The sequence below is a fragment of the Elephas maximus genome, chromosome 9 (assembly GCF_024166365.1).
Source record: "Elephas maximus indicus isolate mEleMax1 chromosome 9, mEleMax1 primary haplotype, whole genome shotgun sequence".
Classification (NCBI taxonomy): domain Eukaryota; kingdom Metazoa; phylum Chordata; class Mammalia; order Proboscidea; family Elephantidae; genus Elephas; species Elephas maximus.
Genome location: NC_064827.1, coordinates 107,589,949 through 107,603,199, shown reverse-complemented (window position 1 = coordinate 107,603,199; position 13,251 = coordinate 107,589,949). Strand labels below are relative to the sequence as shown.

The 13,251-nt window shown below is 46.2% G+C and overlaps 1 protein-coding gene across 1 annotated transcript in view; it reads right to left on the bottom strand.

Moving 5' to 3' along the window:
- Window positions 1–3,081: 3,081 nt before the first annotated feature.
- ERCC6L2 (ERCC excision repair 6 like 2) overlaps window positions 3,082–13,251 on the bottom strand; it is a 142,659-nt gene continuing 132,489 nt past the window's right edge. The window contains exon 19 of the mRNA XM_049894851.1: window positions 3,082–3,780. Within this exon, the coding sequence (XP_049750808.1) occupies window positions 3,768–3,780 (13 nt within the window). The 3' untranslated portion in view covers window positions 3,082–3,767. The remainder of the gene's footprint in view (window positions 3,781–13,251) is intronic.

The following is a 13,251-nucleotide window of genomic DNA, read 5'->3' as shown; positions in this document are numbered from 1 at the left end:
GGTCTTCAACTGATTGGATAAGGCCCACCCACACTATCAAGGGTAATCTTTAAAGTCAACTGACTATAGATGTTAACCACATCTACAAAATACCTCTACAGCAACACCTAGGCAAGTGTATGACAGATGAACCAGGTTTTAAATAATCCATGTCCCTGGATTCTCTTCATTCACTGCTTCTCAATGCCTCCACCAGAGGATGGGAGGGAGAAATACTGAGTCAGGAACTTCTAAGCAGTTAAAGAAAAGCTTTGGGGTCACATACTATATGCTGCCCTGCCTCTGTTTCCAAAGTAACTACAGTTTGCCTGGACATAGGAGTTTAATCATTCTCGTTATTGGAGCAGTGATTAGCAGCAACTTTATAGGTGGTTGTTTCATTTCCAGAAAACAGTTAGTGTTTAAGAAAATGATTATAAAGTTACTAATTACTCCTGAGATCTAGACAGTCTCCAGCAAATAAATGTGGATATTAAAACACCACTTACCAGAAAAACAGAACGTCCATCTTGAGCAAGAGGAAGCCACTCTTCTTGGTTACGCTCTCTGGTTTCTCTTGCAGCTGGTGGGTCTCCCCAGGTTGTCACAACGGGTGGTTTGCAGTTGTACATTCCAGCACCCCACAACTCCTACTGTCATCATTGTGTTAAGTCTTGATCTAAATCCCCGATAGTTCGCTTCTCCCTGTATTTCTTTTTCTAAATTTTATTGTGATAAAACATATATAACAAAAATTTGCTATTTTAACCATTTCTAAGCTTACAATTCAGTGACATTAATTACGTTCACCATATCGTGCTGCCATCATCACTATTTCCCAAAGTTTTTCATCACTGCAAACAGAAACTCAGTAGCCCTTAAGCCATAACTCCCCAACTTCCCCTTCTCCCAGCCCCTAGTAACCACCAATAAACTCTGTCTCCCTGCATTTGCCTATCTAGATATTTTACATAAGTGGGGTCATACAATATTTGTCCTTTTGTGTCTGACTTATTTCACTTAGCATAACATTCTCAAGGTTCATCTATATCATAGCACGTACCGGAATTTCATTTCTCTTTATGGCTGAATGATACTCCACTGTATGGATATACCACATCTTCTTTATTCATTCATCCATTGATGGACATTTGGGTTGTTTCCACCTTTTGAATAATGCTGCAATGAACATTGGTATGCAAGTATCTGTGTGAGTCTCTGCTTTCAATTCTTTTGGTACACCTAGGAGTGGAATTGCTGGATTATATGGTAATTTTGTTTTACTTTTTGAGGAACTGCCAAAAGTTATTCCACTATGGCTACATCATTTTATATTCCCATCAGCAATACACCAGGATTCCAGTGTCTCCACATTCTCACCAGCACTTGTTATTTTCCATTTTCCTGATAACAGCCATCCTAAACCAAAAACCAGACCTGTTGCCTTTGAGTTGATTCCTACTCATAGCGACCCTATAGGACAGAGTAGAACTGCCCCATAGAGTTTCCAAGGAGCGCCTGGTGGATTTGAACTGCTACCTTTTGGTTAGCAGCTGTAGCACTTAACCAACATGTCAACCAGGGTTTCCATAGCCATTCTAGTGGTTATGAAATGCCTCCTATATTTCTTGTTCTCTACCCAGAAGATTAGTAAAATCTTTAAGTCCCTACCTGAGGATAATATACCCTTATTCCTGTTTCAGCTCCATTTTATTGATGGGGCAACTGAGGAAGAGTAATATAAATGCCCTGGGCATGATGCAAAGCTCAGTGTTGAGAATCCCTGAACTCTATTCTGAAATAGCACTGATTTTTATCAAAGCAACAATGAGTATACTTTTTGGGTGTCAGTATAGAAAACACTAAAGACACAGATAAAAGATGTGAAGCATGTGTATAAATTCATAGACTATCTCTGAAAAATAAAGCTAATAACAGTGAACAATAACTGTGATTGCCCCTGGAGAGAGGAACTGGGAAGGAAGGAGGGAAACTATATGCTTTTCTCTACCCTTTGAATTTTTGATTATGGATCTAAATGAATAATTTCTTTTATAAAGATCAGCACAAAGCTAGTTCCTATGAGGTGGAGGTTAAAGATGTCTCAAATCTCCACCTTTTCCACACTGCTGTATCACTCCATCATGTTTAACATCAACTACTCCCTCTCCCTTCAGTACACTCCCTCCAGTCTTTGGGCTCCATAATTTGATGCAACTAACCAAACCATAAAAAGGAAATGGCTCACGCAGTTGTGAAGGCTGGCAAGTCCCAAATCCATGGGTTGGGTGTAGGCTTCTCCCACCCCACATGGCTGCAGGGGCTGAAAAGCCCAAAATGGCAGTTCAGACCACAGGCTGCTGGCTCACAAGGCTGTGGAAGCTGGCCAATCTGGTCAGATGATAGGCTGCCGGCTGTGAAGGCCAGGGAATTCCAGAATTGGCAGGTCAGACAGCAGGCCTCTGGCTCAAGTCCCAAGAACCAGAGGTCAGCTGATCACAAACTGGACACGATCCAGATGTAAAGAAAGACAGCCTCGCCAGGACACACACATATATCTTACACGCAGGCCACACCCCAGGGACGGGCATAACTTGAGTAAGGGTGGGACTTGAGTCACACCCTCTTGCAAGGCTGTGGTCCAAGACACACTGAACACCAATCCTGCCTCATCAACATGTAGAGGTCAGATCTACAACACATAAAATGGAGGACAACCATATAATATTGGGAATCATGGCTTAGCCAAGTTGACATACAACTCCAACTATCACAGGTTCCATACACCTTATTTGCATAGTCCCACTCAATCACTGTGTGTGAGTCACAAAGACCATGGCTAGAAGGAACATATTAATTCATTATACTGCAGGATCTGTATAGAAAAATTAATTAGAAATTATATAAAAAATAATAAATTCACTGGTAGAATATATATTCCAGGAAGGATAAAAAAGCACAATAATTATTACGTAATAGGTAAGTTCAATGAAATTACAAATAGGGATTTGACTAGAGCAACGCTAATCAGATGCTCCGTTTCACTATTTCCCTCAGGGTCTCTGCCCATCTATCCAGGCTACGAAGGACCAGGTGGGACCTCCATTAATTCCTGTGCAGAAAGCAGGATCTAGGATCTGACCTTAGTGGTGTCATTTCTGGGTCTTCAAAAGGGGACCACTACTGACTCCCACATTTCACAGCCACTCATTGGTGACAGAAATCCCACCCCTCCCAGGATAAAGGCAGCCCAGACATGGACTTAACTCATTCACATGCAAAACAAGTGGCCAGAGGCGAATGCTGGGCAGAGACTGGGGATGCCAGGGCAAGGGCGAGGGTACTGAGAGGTGTGGAGGGCTCCATGGAGCCCGTGTTCACGTGTCTGCCTTGGGGGAGGGCCTGTGGTTGTCCAGGATACTGCCAAGCAAGAGAAGTAGGGTATTAGGAGGATGGAGGAAGCTGATGGGGGAGTGCCACAGTTCAGGAGACACATGTGGAGGTGGGTCTGGCTTGTCCAGCCTCAGAGCAGACCACTAATCCACTAAAGGCAGATGGAAGAACAAAGGGGCCTCTGAGGCCTTCCTGATCAAACTGAACCTGACATCCACTTGTTATCCACCTGCTTGATCCACTTAGTACTGCTGTTCACAGCTGCTCCTGCCGTCTGGTGCCCAGGACATAGCTGGTGCTGTGGGTCAGTCCGTCCCTGTTAGGAAGGTCAGGTTTAATCGTGTTGTAATGGTGGAGAATCAGACTGCGCACTCTCTGTGTCACTGCCCGGAGCCTCAGTTTCTCCCTCTGTAAATGAAACAATAGTCATAACTAACCTGGAAGGGTTGTTGGGAAGATTAAATGAGAAAATCCACTTGAAGTGACTAAGGAGTAAATGACATCCTAGCAAGTTCTGAATACACGTGGGCCAGTGCCCTCCCAGTCTTCACGCCCTAGCCCTGTCCATATTACGCCTGCTTAACAGAGGAAACAGGAGATTTGAAACAGCCCCGCTGAAGTCCCGAGTGTGTTTTAACAAGCTTTTCGGGGAAGCTGTGTGGAGAATGGATTAGGGAGGGAGGAGGTATCCGCAGGCTTCCAAATGAGGGCTGGGGGTGGGAACGAGGGCTCTTGGCAGTGGGATTCGAGAACTATTTTGTAGACATTCTCTCCAGGCCTTGATAACAGGTGGGGAGCGGGCACTTGGCTGAGAGCGCTGGCTCTGAGGGCGGGAGGAAGGTGGAAAGTAGGGCCCGCAGCTGCGGGGAGACCTTAGGGGGCGTGGGCGGAAGACGCGCGCTTAGGGACTCTGCAGAACCAGCGCCCCAGAAGGCGGCTGTCATTCCAGGGGCGGGTTCAGGCTGCGGCGCAGGAGGTCTACTAGTGAGGGGGCCTCTTTCCCGGCGCAGCTGGCCCTTGGCTGGGTGGAGCCGGAGGTGTAAAGCCTGACTTCCTCCGTGGACAGTCAGCTCCTGGGTTGCCTGGCGTGGACCGTGCAGCCGCCCGGGCACTGCTGACTCGGCGTTTAGAACCGCCGGGAGTTTCCCCTGCCCGATTTCCTTCCTCCCCCGGCACCGCGCGGGCCTCTGTCGGCGTTCCCCTTTCCTCCAGCCCTTCCCGCGCTCCGGTATCCAGCAAGTGTGGCCGGTCCGCTGCCCGTGACTTCGGTTAGACTCGCCGCTCCGGTCGGGTGAAGCCGGGTTTCCAGCCGGCCGTGGGCCAGACCGCAGCCAAGGCCACCGTGCACCTCCGGCGGCCGCAAGCCGGCCGCGTCCTGGCCCGGGACCCCTCCACTCGAGCCCCTTGACCCTGGCGCTGCCGCAGAGCGGTCTCGCCTTTCACCATCCCGCCTCGGGGCCTCTGGGGCAGCGGGGTGGCTGCCCTCTGAGCCGCGGGCATCAGTGGTGTTGCGCGCCCATAACGGAAGGGTGCAGGGGGATTCCCACCCATCGCCAGCTGTGGGGCCCCGCGGTCCCCGACTCGCGCCCCTCCCGGGGGCCGCAAGGTCGGCTCTCTCACGTGCTCCCCGCGCCATAAGCCCACCCCCCAGTTTCGTGGCGGAAAGGCCCCGGCGCCCCGCCCGTCGGTGGAGAACTCAGTCGACCACCCTCGCTGCCTGCGCCCGAAGGGACGTGGGAACTTTCCTGAGGTTTGAGACGAATGGCAGCGAACGCGCCCTCGAGGCGCAAGCAAGCCCCTGGAGTTTGCTTTCATGTTTCCCACCCATAAAGCCAGGGCTTAATTTAATGAGCTTTCTTTCTCTTTTCCCCAAAGGGAGAAAAAGAAACCTGATTCGGAGGCACAGGTTTTCTTCCCTGAGCTTGGGCGCTGTGTCCCGGCTCGGGGTTGGGGGCCCCGCCCGCGGGAGTTTCCAGCGGTGATCCCCAAAGGAAAGTTAAAATGAGCTTTACTTTGTTGGAAACAATTTCCACACGTACAGGCTCTAAGGTTGCCTGCTGGGTTGGAGGACAGCGTATGCGGGAGAGAGAGGCGGATTCCCCGCACCTGCGGCTCTGGGTCAGGGTCTGGAGGGCTCCGGAGGCCCTCGCAGGCCCTCCAGGCGCAGGCGCTGCGCGCTGGGTGGTCGACACCATGCCAGCGAGGAACAGGCCCCCAGGAAAAGTCAAGCAGCCTGCTCAAGCAGCCTGCCGTGGCCGTGAGGGTGGCACTGCCCATCAGCGGACACTTCTGATTTCTGGTCACATCACCCCACCGGGACTCGGGGACTGACTCTTTCTCTGCCCTTTTGTTCGGCCCCTTGCCCCTCGTTTTGGAGGTTGGGTTAATGTTTGGCCAATCCAAAATAAGAACCTGACTACTAAAAAGTGCCCACATTTCTGCTCACTGGGGATTTTAAAGGCCAAGGGAGACTGGGGGAGAAAAAGTTGTGGTCTTCTCATACTTTTGGGCCTGGCCAACTCCCAAGCTCTAGAATTTGGGGTGCCCTTTTCTGATCACTCTACCGAAAACACGTGTTTTCTCCCTCACTTGAATTCTGGAAGCCTTCTTTGCTTCCTCCCTGGGAAAGCATGGCATGGTTTTCTCCCTCACTTGAATTCTGGAAGCCTTCTTTGCTTCCTCCCTGGGAAAGCATGGCATGGTTTGTGGCTGGCTTTCCTGGTGGGTCTCCTCCCTTTACACGCACACCCTCCTAGGGGACTATCTAGCTTCCTGGTACTTGCTTGTCTTCCCCATCATTGCCTAGTACACTGCTGCGCCTTCTGAGGTCTTTAGGAGCCACCGCATCCTTCGGGAACACAGCTTGCCCGGGGTCTCAGGAGGCATCTGGCATTGCTGTAAGGGCTCTCTGAAACTGGCTGGTTTTGCCTTTTCCTGGTGCCTCAGTGCATTGCTGCCCCGGGAGATGATTTGCCTGGTGATCTGTCTCAGGAGTGTCCCAAGTTCCTCAGTCAAAACCCCTCCCACTTTGCTGGGCTGCTTAAGTCTCTAGATAGCATTCTCCCCCCTGTGGGGTGGGAAGCCAGGTCATGTACTAAAACAGGATAATTGGGGATGTTTAAGAGGTCCCAGGGAGTCCCTGATTGGTGCAAATGGTTATGGTGCTCGGATGCTGACCAAAAGGTTGGAAGTTTGAGACCACCTAGAGGTACCCGGGAAGAAATTCCTGGAGATCTACTTCTGAAAAATCAGCCATTGAAAACCATATGGAGCACAGTTCTATTCTGACACATGTAGGGTCGCCATGAGTCAGACTTAACTTCATGGCAACTGTTTTTTTTTTTTAAGAGGTCTACATAGGATGAAGGTTTGCTGCAGTGGTTGGGCGGAATGGAAGAGAGACGACTGAGGAGGGAAACCTATGTGGTTTGCTGGGCAGGGCATGGGGCATGCGGGGCATTGAGATTGGTGGCATGAGGCTGGGGGGTGGGGAGGAGGACTCAGTGGTCAGGGATGACCTGGAAGCAACCTGGGCCTTTGCCAGACAGCAGAGAAGGAAGGACGCTTAGGGTACTGTCAGTGGGAAGAGAGGGACATGAGTGCTGCAGGGGCAGATGGATGGGGAGATGGGCCAGGTGGAATGTTGGTAGCACCACGATGGCGCTGGCAGAGGGGGCAGAGTGAGCTGACTGATCGTATGAGAGCAGGGGTCTCATGCAGTGCATATTAGCATTTATGTTTTGAAAAAGTAGTATGTTTTTGTGTTCCTATCAATGCTTTTATAATAGTTTTAGCAAAGAAGAAAATATATATGAAGTAGCTATTTTTTTTTATTATGAGCCTTCTTTGAAGTTTATCTTTGTCCAGAGGCATGTCTCACTTTGCAAAAATAAAGGAAACCCAAAGTTAAAAGGTCCATTGGGAGGAAATAACTCATATTTTCGTTTTACAGGATGACTCATTACAGTTGCCTTGACCCCAGAACCCAGTGCTGTCGAGTCGAATCCGACTCATAGCGACCCTATAGAACAGGGTAGAACTTCCCCATAGAGTTTCCAAGGAGCGCCTGGCGGATTTGAACTGCCGACCCACTACGCCACCAGGGTTTCCAACAGTTGCCTTAGAGACATATAAGAAAGTCACAGATGCACACTTTTTATCCCCTTCCACATTATCTCAACCAATATAAAAAGAGTTTCAGTCATTTCTTTCAATGTCTAGCTACCCCAAAAGACATCTGTCCAAAGGGGCATTCCTGATTTTAAACTACAAGGGGGAGCAATAAGAAACCAAGCATTGTCAGTTGGACATTATCAGTGACAGAAAGGCCTCATACTTTTATATAATTGAGTTGTTGTCGTTAGGTGCTGTAGAGTCGGTTCTGACTCATAGCGACCCTATGTACAACAGAACGAAACACTGCCCGGGGCCTGCACCATCCTCACAATCATTATGCTTGAGCCCACTGTTGCAGCCATTGTATCAATCCATCTCATTCAGGGTCTTCCTCTCTTTTGCTGACCTTCCTCTACTTTACCAAGCATGATGTCCTTCTTCAGGGACTGGTCCCCCCTGACAACATATCCAGAGTACCTGAGACGAATTCTCGTCATCCTTGCTTCTAAGGAGCATTCTGGCTGTACTTCTTCCAAGACAGATTTGTTCATTCTTCTGGCAGTCCATGGTGTATTCAATATTCTTCACCAACACAGTAATTCAAAGGCGTCCATTCTTCTTCGGCCTTCCTTATTCATCACCCAGCTTTCGCATACATGTGACCAAAAAAAAAAAAAAAAAACCACCAAACCCAGTGCCGTCGAGTCGATTCCAACTCATAGCGACCCTATTGGACAGAGTAGAACTGCCCCATAGAGTTTCCAAGGAGCACCTGGTGGATTCGAACTGCTGACCCTTTGGTTAGCAGCCGTAGCATGTGAGGTGATTGAAAACACCATGGCTTGGGTCAGGCGCATCTTAGTCTTCAAGGTGACATCTTTGCTTTTTAAAAATCAAAGATACAATTGAGACTGGTCCCCAGTTTGGAAATTTACAGGATAAATATAACCACCACAATTTGTTAACCTGCAGCAAAGTAAATAAGGCACATATTGACAAAGTCTAACCAGAAAAGTGATGCTACGTGTGGGTATTTTTATAGGAACTGAACGAAAACTTTAGGTCTTAAAGCAGGGCGTCGGCTCCAGCCAGAGCTCAGTGGCACATCCACTGTGTCATGGGGGAGGGAGGTTGGATCACAGAGGGGCCCCTGTGGAAACAGTGTATCTGGGGGGAGAGGTCAGGCAGGTGAGGCCTGCCCAGCAAAGAAATTCCAGCAAAGCAGCAATGCCTCAGAAGTCCTGTGAAACTCTGAAGATGAAAATGGATGCCTGTGCTCAACCCTAGACGCCCTGGGGAGGGACCTGGACATCAGTGTGTTTAAAAGCCTCCCCCAGGAAGCGGAGCCAAGATGGCGGACTAGGCAGACGCTACCTCGGATCCCTCTTACAACAAAGACACGGAAAAACAAGTGAATCGATCACATACATAACAATCTACGAACCCTGAACAACAAACACAGATTTAGAGACGGAGAACGAACTAATACGGGGAAGCAGCGATTGTTTCCAGAGCCTGGAGCCAGCGCACCAGTCAGGTACGGCACGAGCACAGAGAGCTGCTCCACCCCCATGAACTAACCCCGGGAGGGGGACCAGCCGGTTCCACGGGCGGCGTGGGACGCAGCCGGTAGGAGAAGTCCCCGGGAGGCAGTGACTGGTCTCGGAGCAGGAAGAGCAGTGTCCCAGCCAGGCAACCGTCCCGCCGGGATTTGGACTGGACGCAGGTATGGCATAAACACGGAGAACTGCTCCACCCCCCTGAACTAACCCCGGGAAGGGGCCCAGCCGGGTCGCGCGGGCGAAGTGGGACGCAGCCGATAGGAGAAGTCCCCGGGAGGCAGCGACTGGTATTGGAGCGGGGAGATCAGCGTCCCAGCCGGGACACTCGGTCACGGCACTAGCACGGGGAGCTGCTCCACCCATCTGAACTAACCCCGGGAGGCGGCCCAACTGGTTCGCGGGGGCGGCACGGCCACGTGGCTGGAGGGACGAGAAGTCCCCGGGAGGCAGCGACTGATTTTGGAGTCAAGAGTGCACCGTCCCAGTAGGGGAGCCTTGACGCTGGGCGTGCGGCTGGAAGCGGAGGATCTGACCGTGACTCCAGTGGGCCAGACCCCCCAGGGGCAATCTCCACACAGCCAGCACACATAGGCGACGCGCCCGCGGGAATCTCAGATATAATAGTCATTCCAAGCAAGACAAGCAACTCTGGCTATATTCTGAGGTGCTACTCTCCTATCTCTCTGTTCCCTCCCCCACCCTCCCCAGGCGGCTTCATTAACATCTGGATAGCCTGAGCCAGAGGGAGAACTCTGATAGGGATCTGACTGCATTTTTTTTTAGCAGATTTTCTGGAAAAACTAGTTTCCCAGTGATGGCTCGGAGACAACAATCCATATCAAACCACTTAAAGAAGCAGACCGTGACAGCTTCTCCAACCCCTCAAACAAAAGAATCAAAATCTTTCCCAAATGAAGATACAATCCTGGAATTATCAGATACAGAATATAAAAAACTAATTTACAGAATGCTTAAAGATATCACAAATGAAATTAGGATAACTGCAGAAAAAGCCAAGGAACACACTGATAAAACTGTTGAAGAACTCAAAAAGATTCTTCAAGAACATAGTGGAAAAATTAATAAGTTGCAAGAATCCATAGAGAGACAACATGTAGAAATCCAAAAGATTAACAATAAAATTACAGAAATAGACAACGCAATAGGAAGTCAGAGGAGCAGACTCGAGCAATTAGAATGCAGACTGGGACATCTGGAGGACCAGGGAATCAATACCAACATAGCTGAAAAAAAATCAGATAAAAGAATTAAAAAAAATGAAGAAACCCTAAGAATTATGTGGGACTCTATCAAGAAGGATAACCTGCGGGTGATTGGAGTCCCAGAACAGGGAGGGATAACAGAAAACACAGAGAGAATAGTTGAAGAACTCCTGACAGAAAACTTCCCTGACATCATGAAAGACGAAAGGATATCTATCCAAGATGCTCATCGAACCCCATTTAAGATTGATCCAAAAAGAAAAACACCAAGACATATTATCATGAAACTCACCAAAACCAAAGATAAACAGAAAATGTTAAAAGCAGCCAGGGAGAAAAGAAAGGTTTCCTTCAAGGGAGAATCAATAAGAATAAGTTCAGACTACTCAGCAGAAACCATGCAGGCAAGAAGGGAATGGGACGACATATACAGAACACTGAAGGAGAAAAACTGCCAGCCAAGGATCATATATCCAGCAAAACTCTCTCTGAAATATGAAGGCGAAATTAAGATATTTACAGACAAACACAAGTTTAGAGAATTTGCAAAAACCAAACCAAAGCTACAAGAAATACTGAAGGATATTGTTTGGTCAGAGAACCAATAATATCAGATATTAACACAACACAAGGTCACAAAACAGAACGTCCTGATATCAACTCAAATAGGGAAATCACAAAAACAAACAAATTAAGCTTAATTAAAAAAAAAAATACACATAACAGGGAATCATGGAACTCAATAGATAAAAGATCACAATAATCAAAAAGAGGGACTAAATACAGGAGGCATTGAACTGCCATATGGAGAGTGATACAAGGCGATATAGAACAATACAAGTTAGGTTTTTACTTAGAAAAATAGGGGTAAATAATAAGGTAACCACAAAAAGGTATAACAACTCTATAACTCAAGATAAAAGCCAAGAAAAACGTAACGACTCAACTAGCATAAAGTCAAACACTATGAAAATGAGGATCTCACAATTTACTAAGAAAAACGCCTCAGCACAAAACAGTATATGGAAAAATGAAATTGTCAACAACACACATAAAAAGGCATCAAAATGACAGCACTAAAAACTTATTTATCTATAATTACCCTGAATGTAAATGGACTAAATGCACCAATAAAGAGACAGAGAGTCACAGACTGGATAAAGAAACACGATCCATCTATATGCTGCCTACAAGAGACACACCTTAGACTTAGAGACACAAACAAACTAAAACTCAAAGGATGGAAAAAAGTATATCAAGCAAACAATAAGCAAAAAAGAAGAGGAGTAGCAATATTAATTTCTGACAAAATAGACTTTAGACTTAAATCCATCACAAAGGATAAAGAAGGACACTATATAATGATAAAAGGGACAATTGATCAGCAAGACATAATCATATTAAATATTTGTGCACCCAATGACAGGGCTGCAAGATACATAAATCAAATTTTAACAGAATTGAAAAGTGAGATAGATACCTCCACAATTATAGTAGGAGACTTCAACACACCACTTTCGGAGAAGGACAGGACATCCAGTAAGAAGCTCAATAGAGACACGGAAGATCTAATTACAACAATCAACCAACTTGACCTCATTGACTTATACAGAACTCTCCACCCAACTGCTGCAAAATATACTTTTTTTTCTAGCGCACATGGAACATTCTCTAGAATAGACCACATATTAGGTCATAAAACAAACCTTTGCAGAGTCCAAAACATCGAAATATTACAAAGCATCTTCTCAGACCACAAGGCAATAAAACTAGAAATCAATAACAGAAAAACTAGGGAAAAGAAATCAAATACTTGGAAAATGAACAATACCCTCCTGAAAAAAGACTGGGTTATAGAAGACATCAAGGAGGGAATAAGGAAATTCATAGAAAGCAACGAGAATGAAAATACTTCCTATCAAAACCTCTGGGACACAGCAAAAGCAGTGCTCAGAGGCCAATTTATATCAATAAATGCACACATACAAAAAGAAGAAAGAGCCAAAATCAGAGAACTGTCCCTACAACTTGAACAAATAGAAACTGAGCAACAAAAGAATCCATCAGGCACCAGAAGAAAACAAATAATAAAAATTAGAGCTGAACTAAATGAATTAGAGAACAGAAAAACAATGGAAAGAATTAACAAAGCCAAAAGCTGGTTCTTTGAAAAAATTAACAAAACTGATAAACCATTGGCTAGACTGACTAAAGAAAAACAGGAAAGGAAACTAATAACCCGAATAAGAAATGAGAAGGACCACATCACAACAGAACCAAATGAAATCAAAAGAATCATATCAGATTACTACATAAAATTGTACTCTAACAAATTTGAAAACCTAGAAGAAATGGATAAATTCTTAGAACAATACTACTTACCTAAACTAACACATTCAGAAGTAGAACAACTAAATAGACCCATAACAAAAAAAGAGATTGAAACGGTAATCAAAAAACTCCCAACAAAAAAAAGCCCTGGCCCGGACGGCTTCACTGCAGAGTTCTACCAAACTTTCAGAGAAGAGTTAACACCACTACTTCTGAAGGTATTCCAAAGCATAGAAAATGACGGAATACTACCCAACTCATTCTATGAAGCCACCATCTTCCTGATACCAAAACCAGGTAAAGACATTACAAAAAAAGAAAATTATAGACCTATATCCCTCATGAACATTGATGCAAAAATCCTCAACAAAATTCTAGCCAATAGAATCCAACAACACATCAAAAAAATAATTCACCCTGATGAAGTGGGATTTATACCAGGTATGCAAGGCTGGTTTAATATCAGAAAAACCATTAATGTAATCCATCACATAAATAAAACAAAAGACAAAAACCACATGATCTTATCAATTGATGCAGAAAAGGCATTTGACAAAGTCCAACACCCGTTTATGATAAAAACTCTTACCAAAATAGGAATTGAAGGAAAATTCCTCAACATAATAGAGGGCATCTATGCAAAGCCA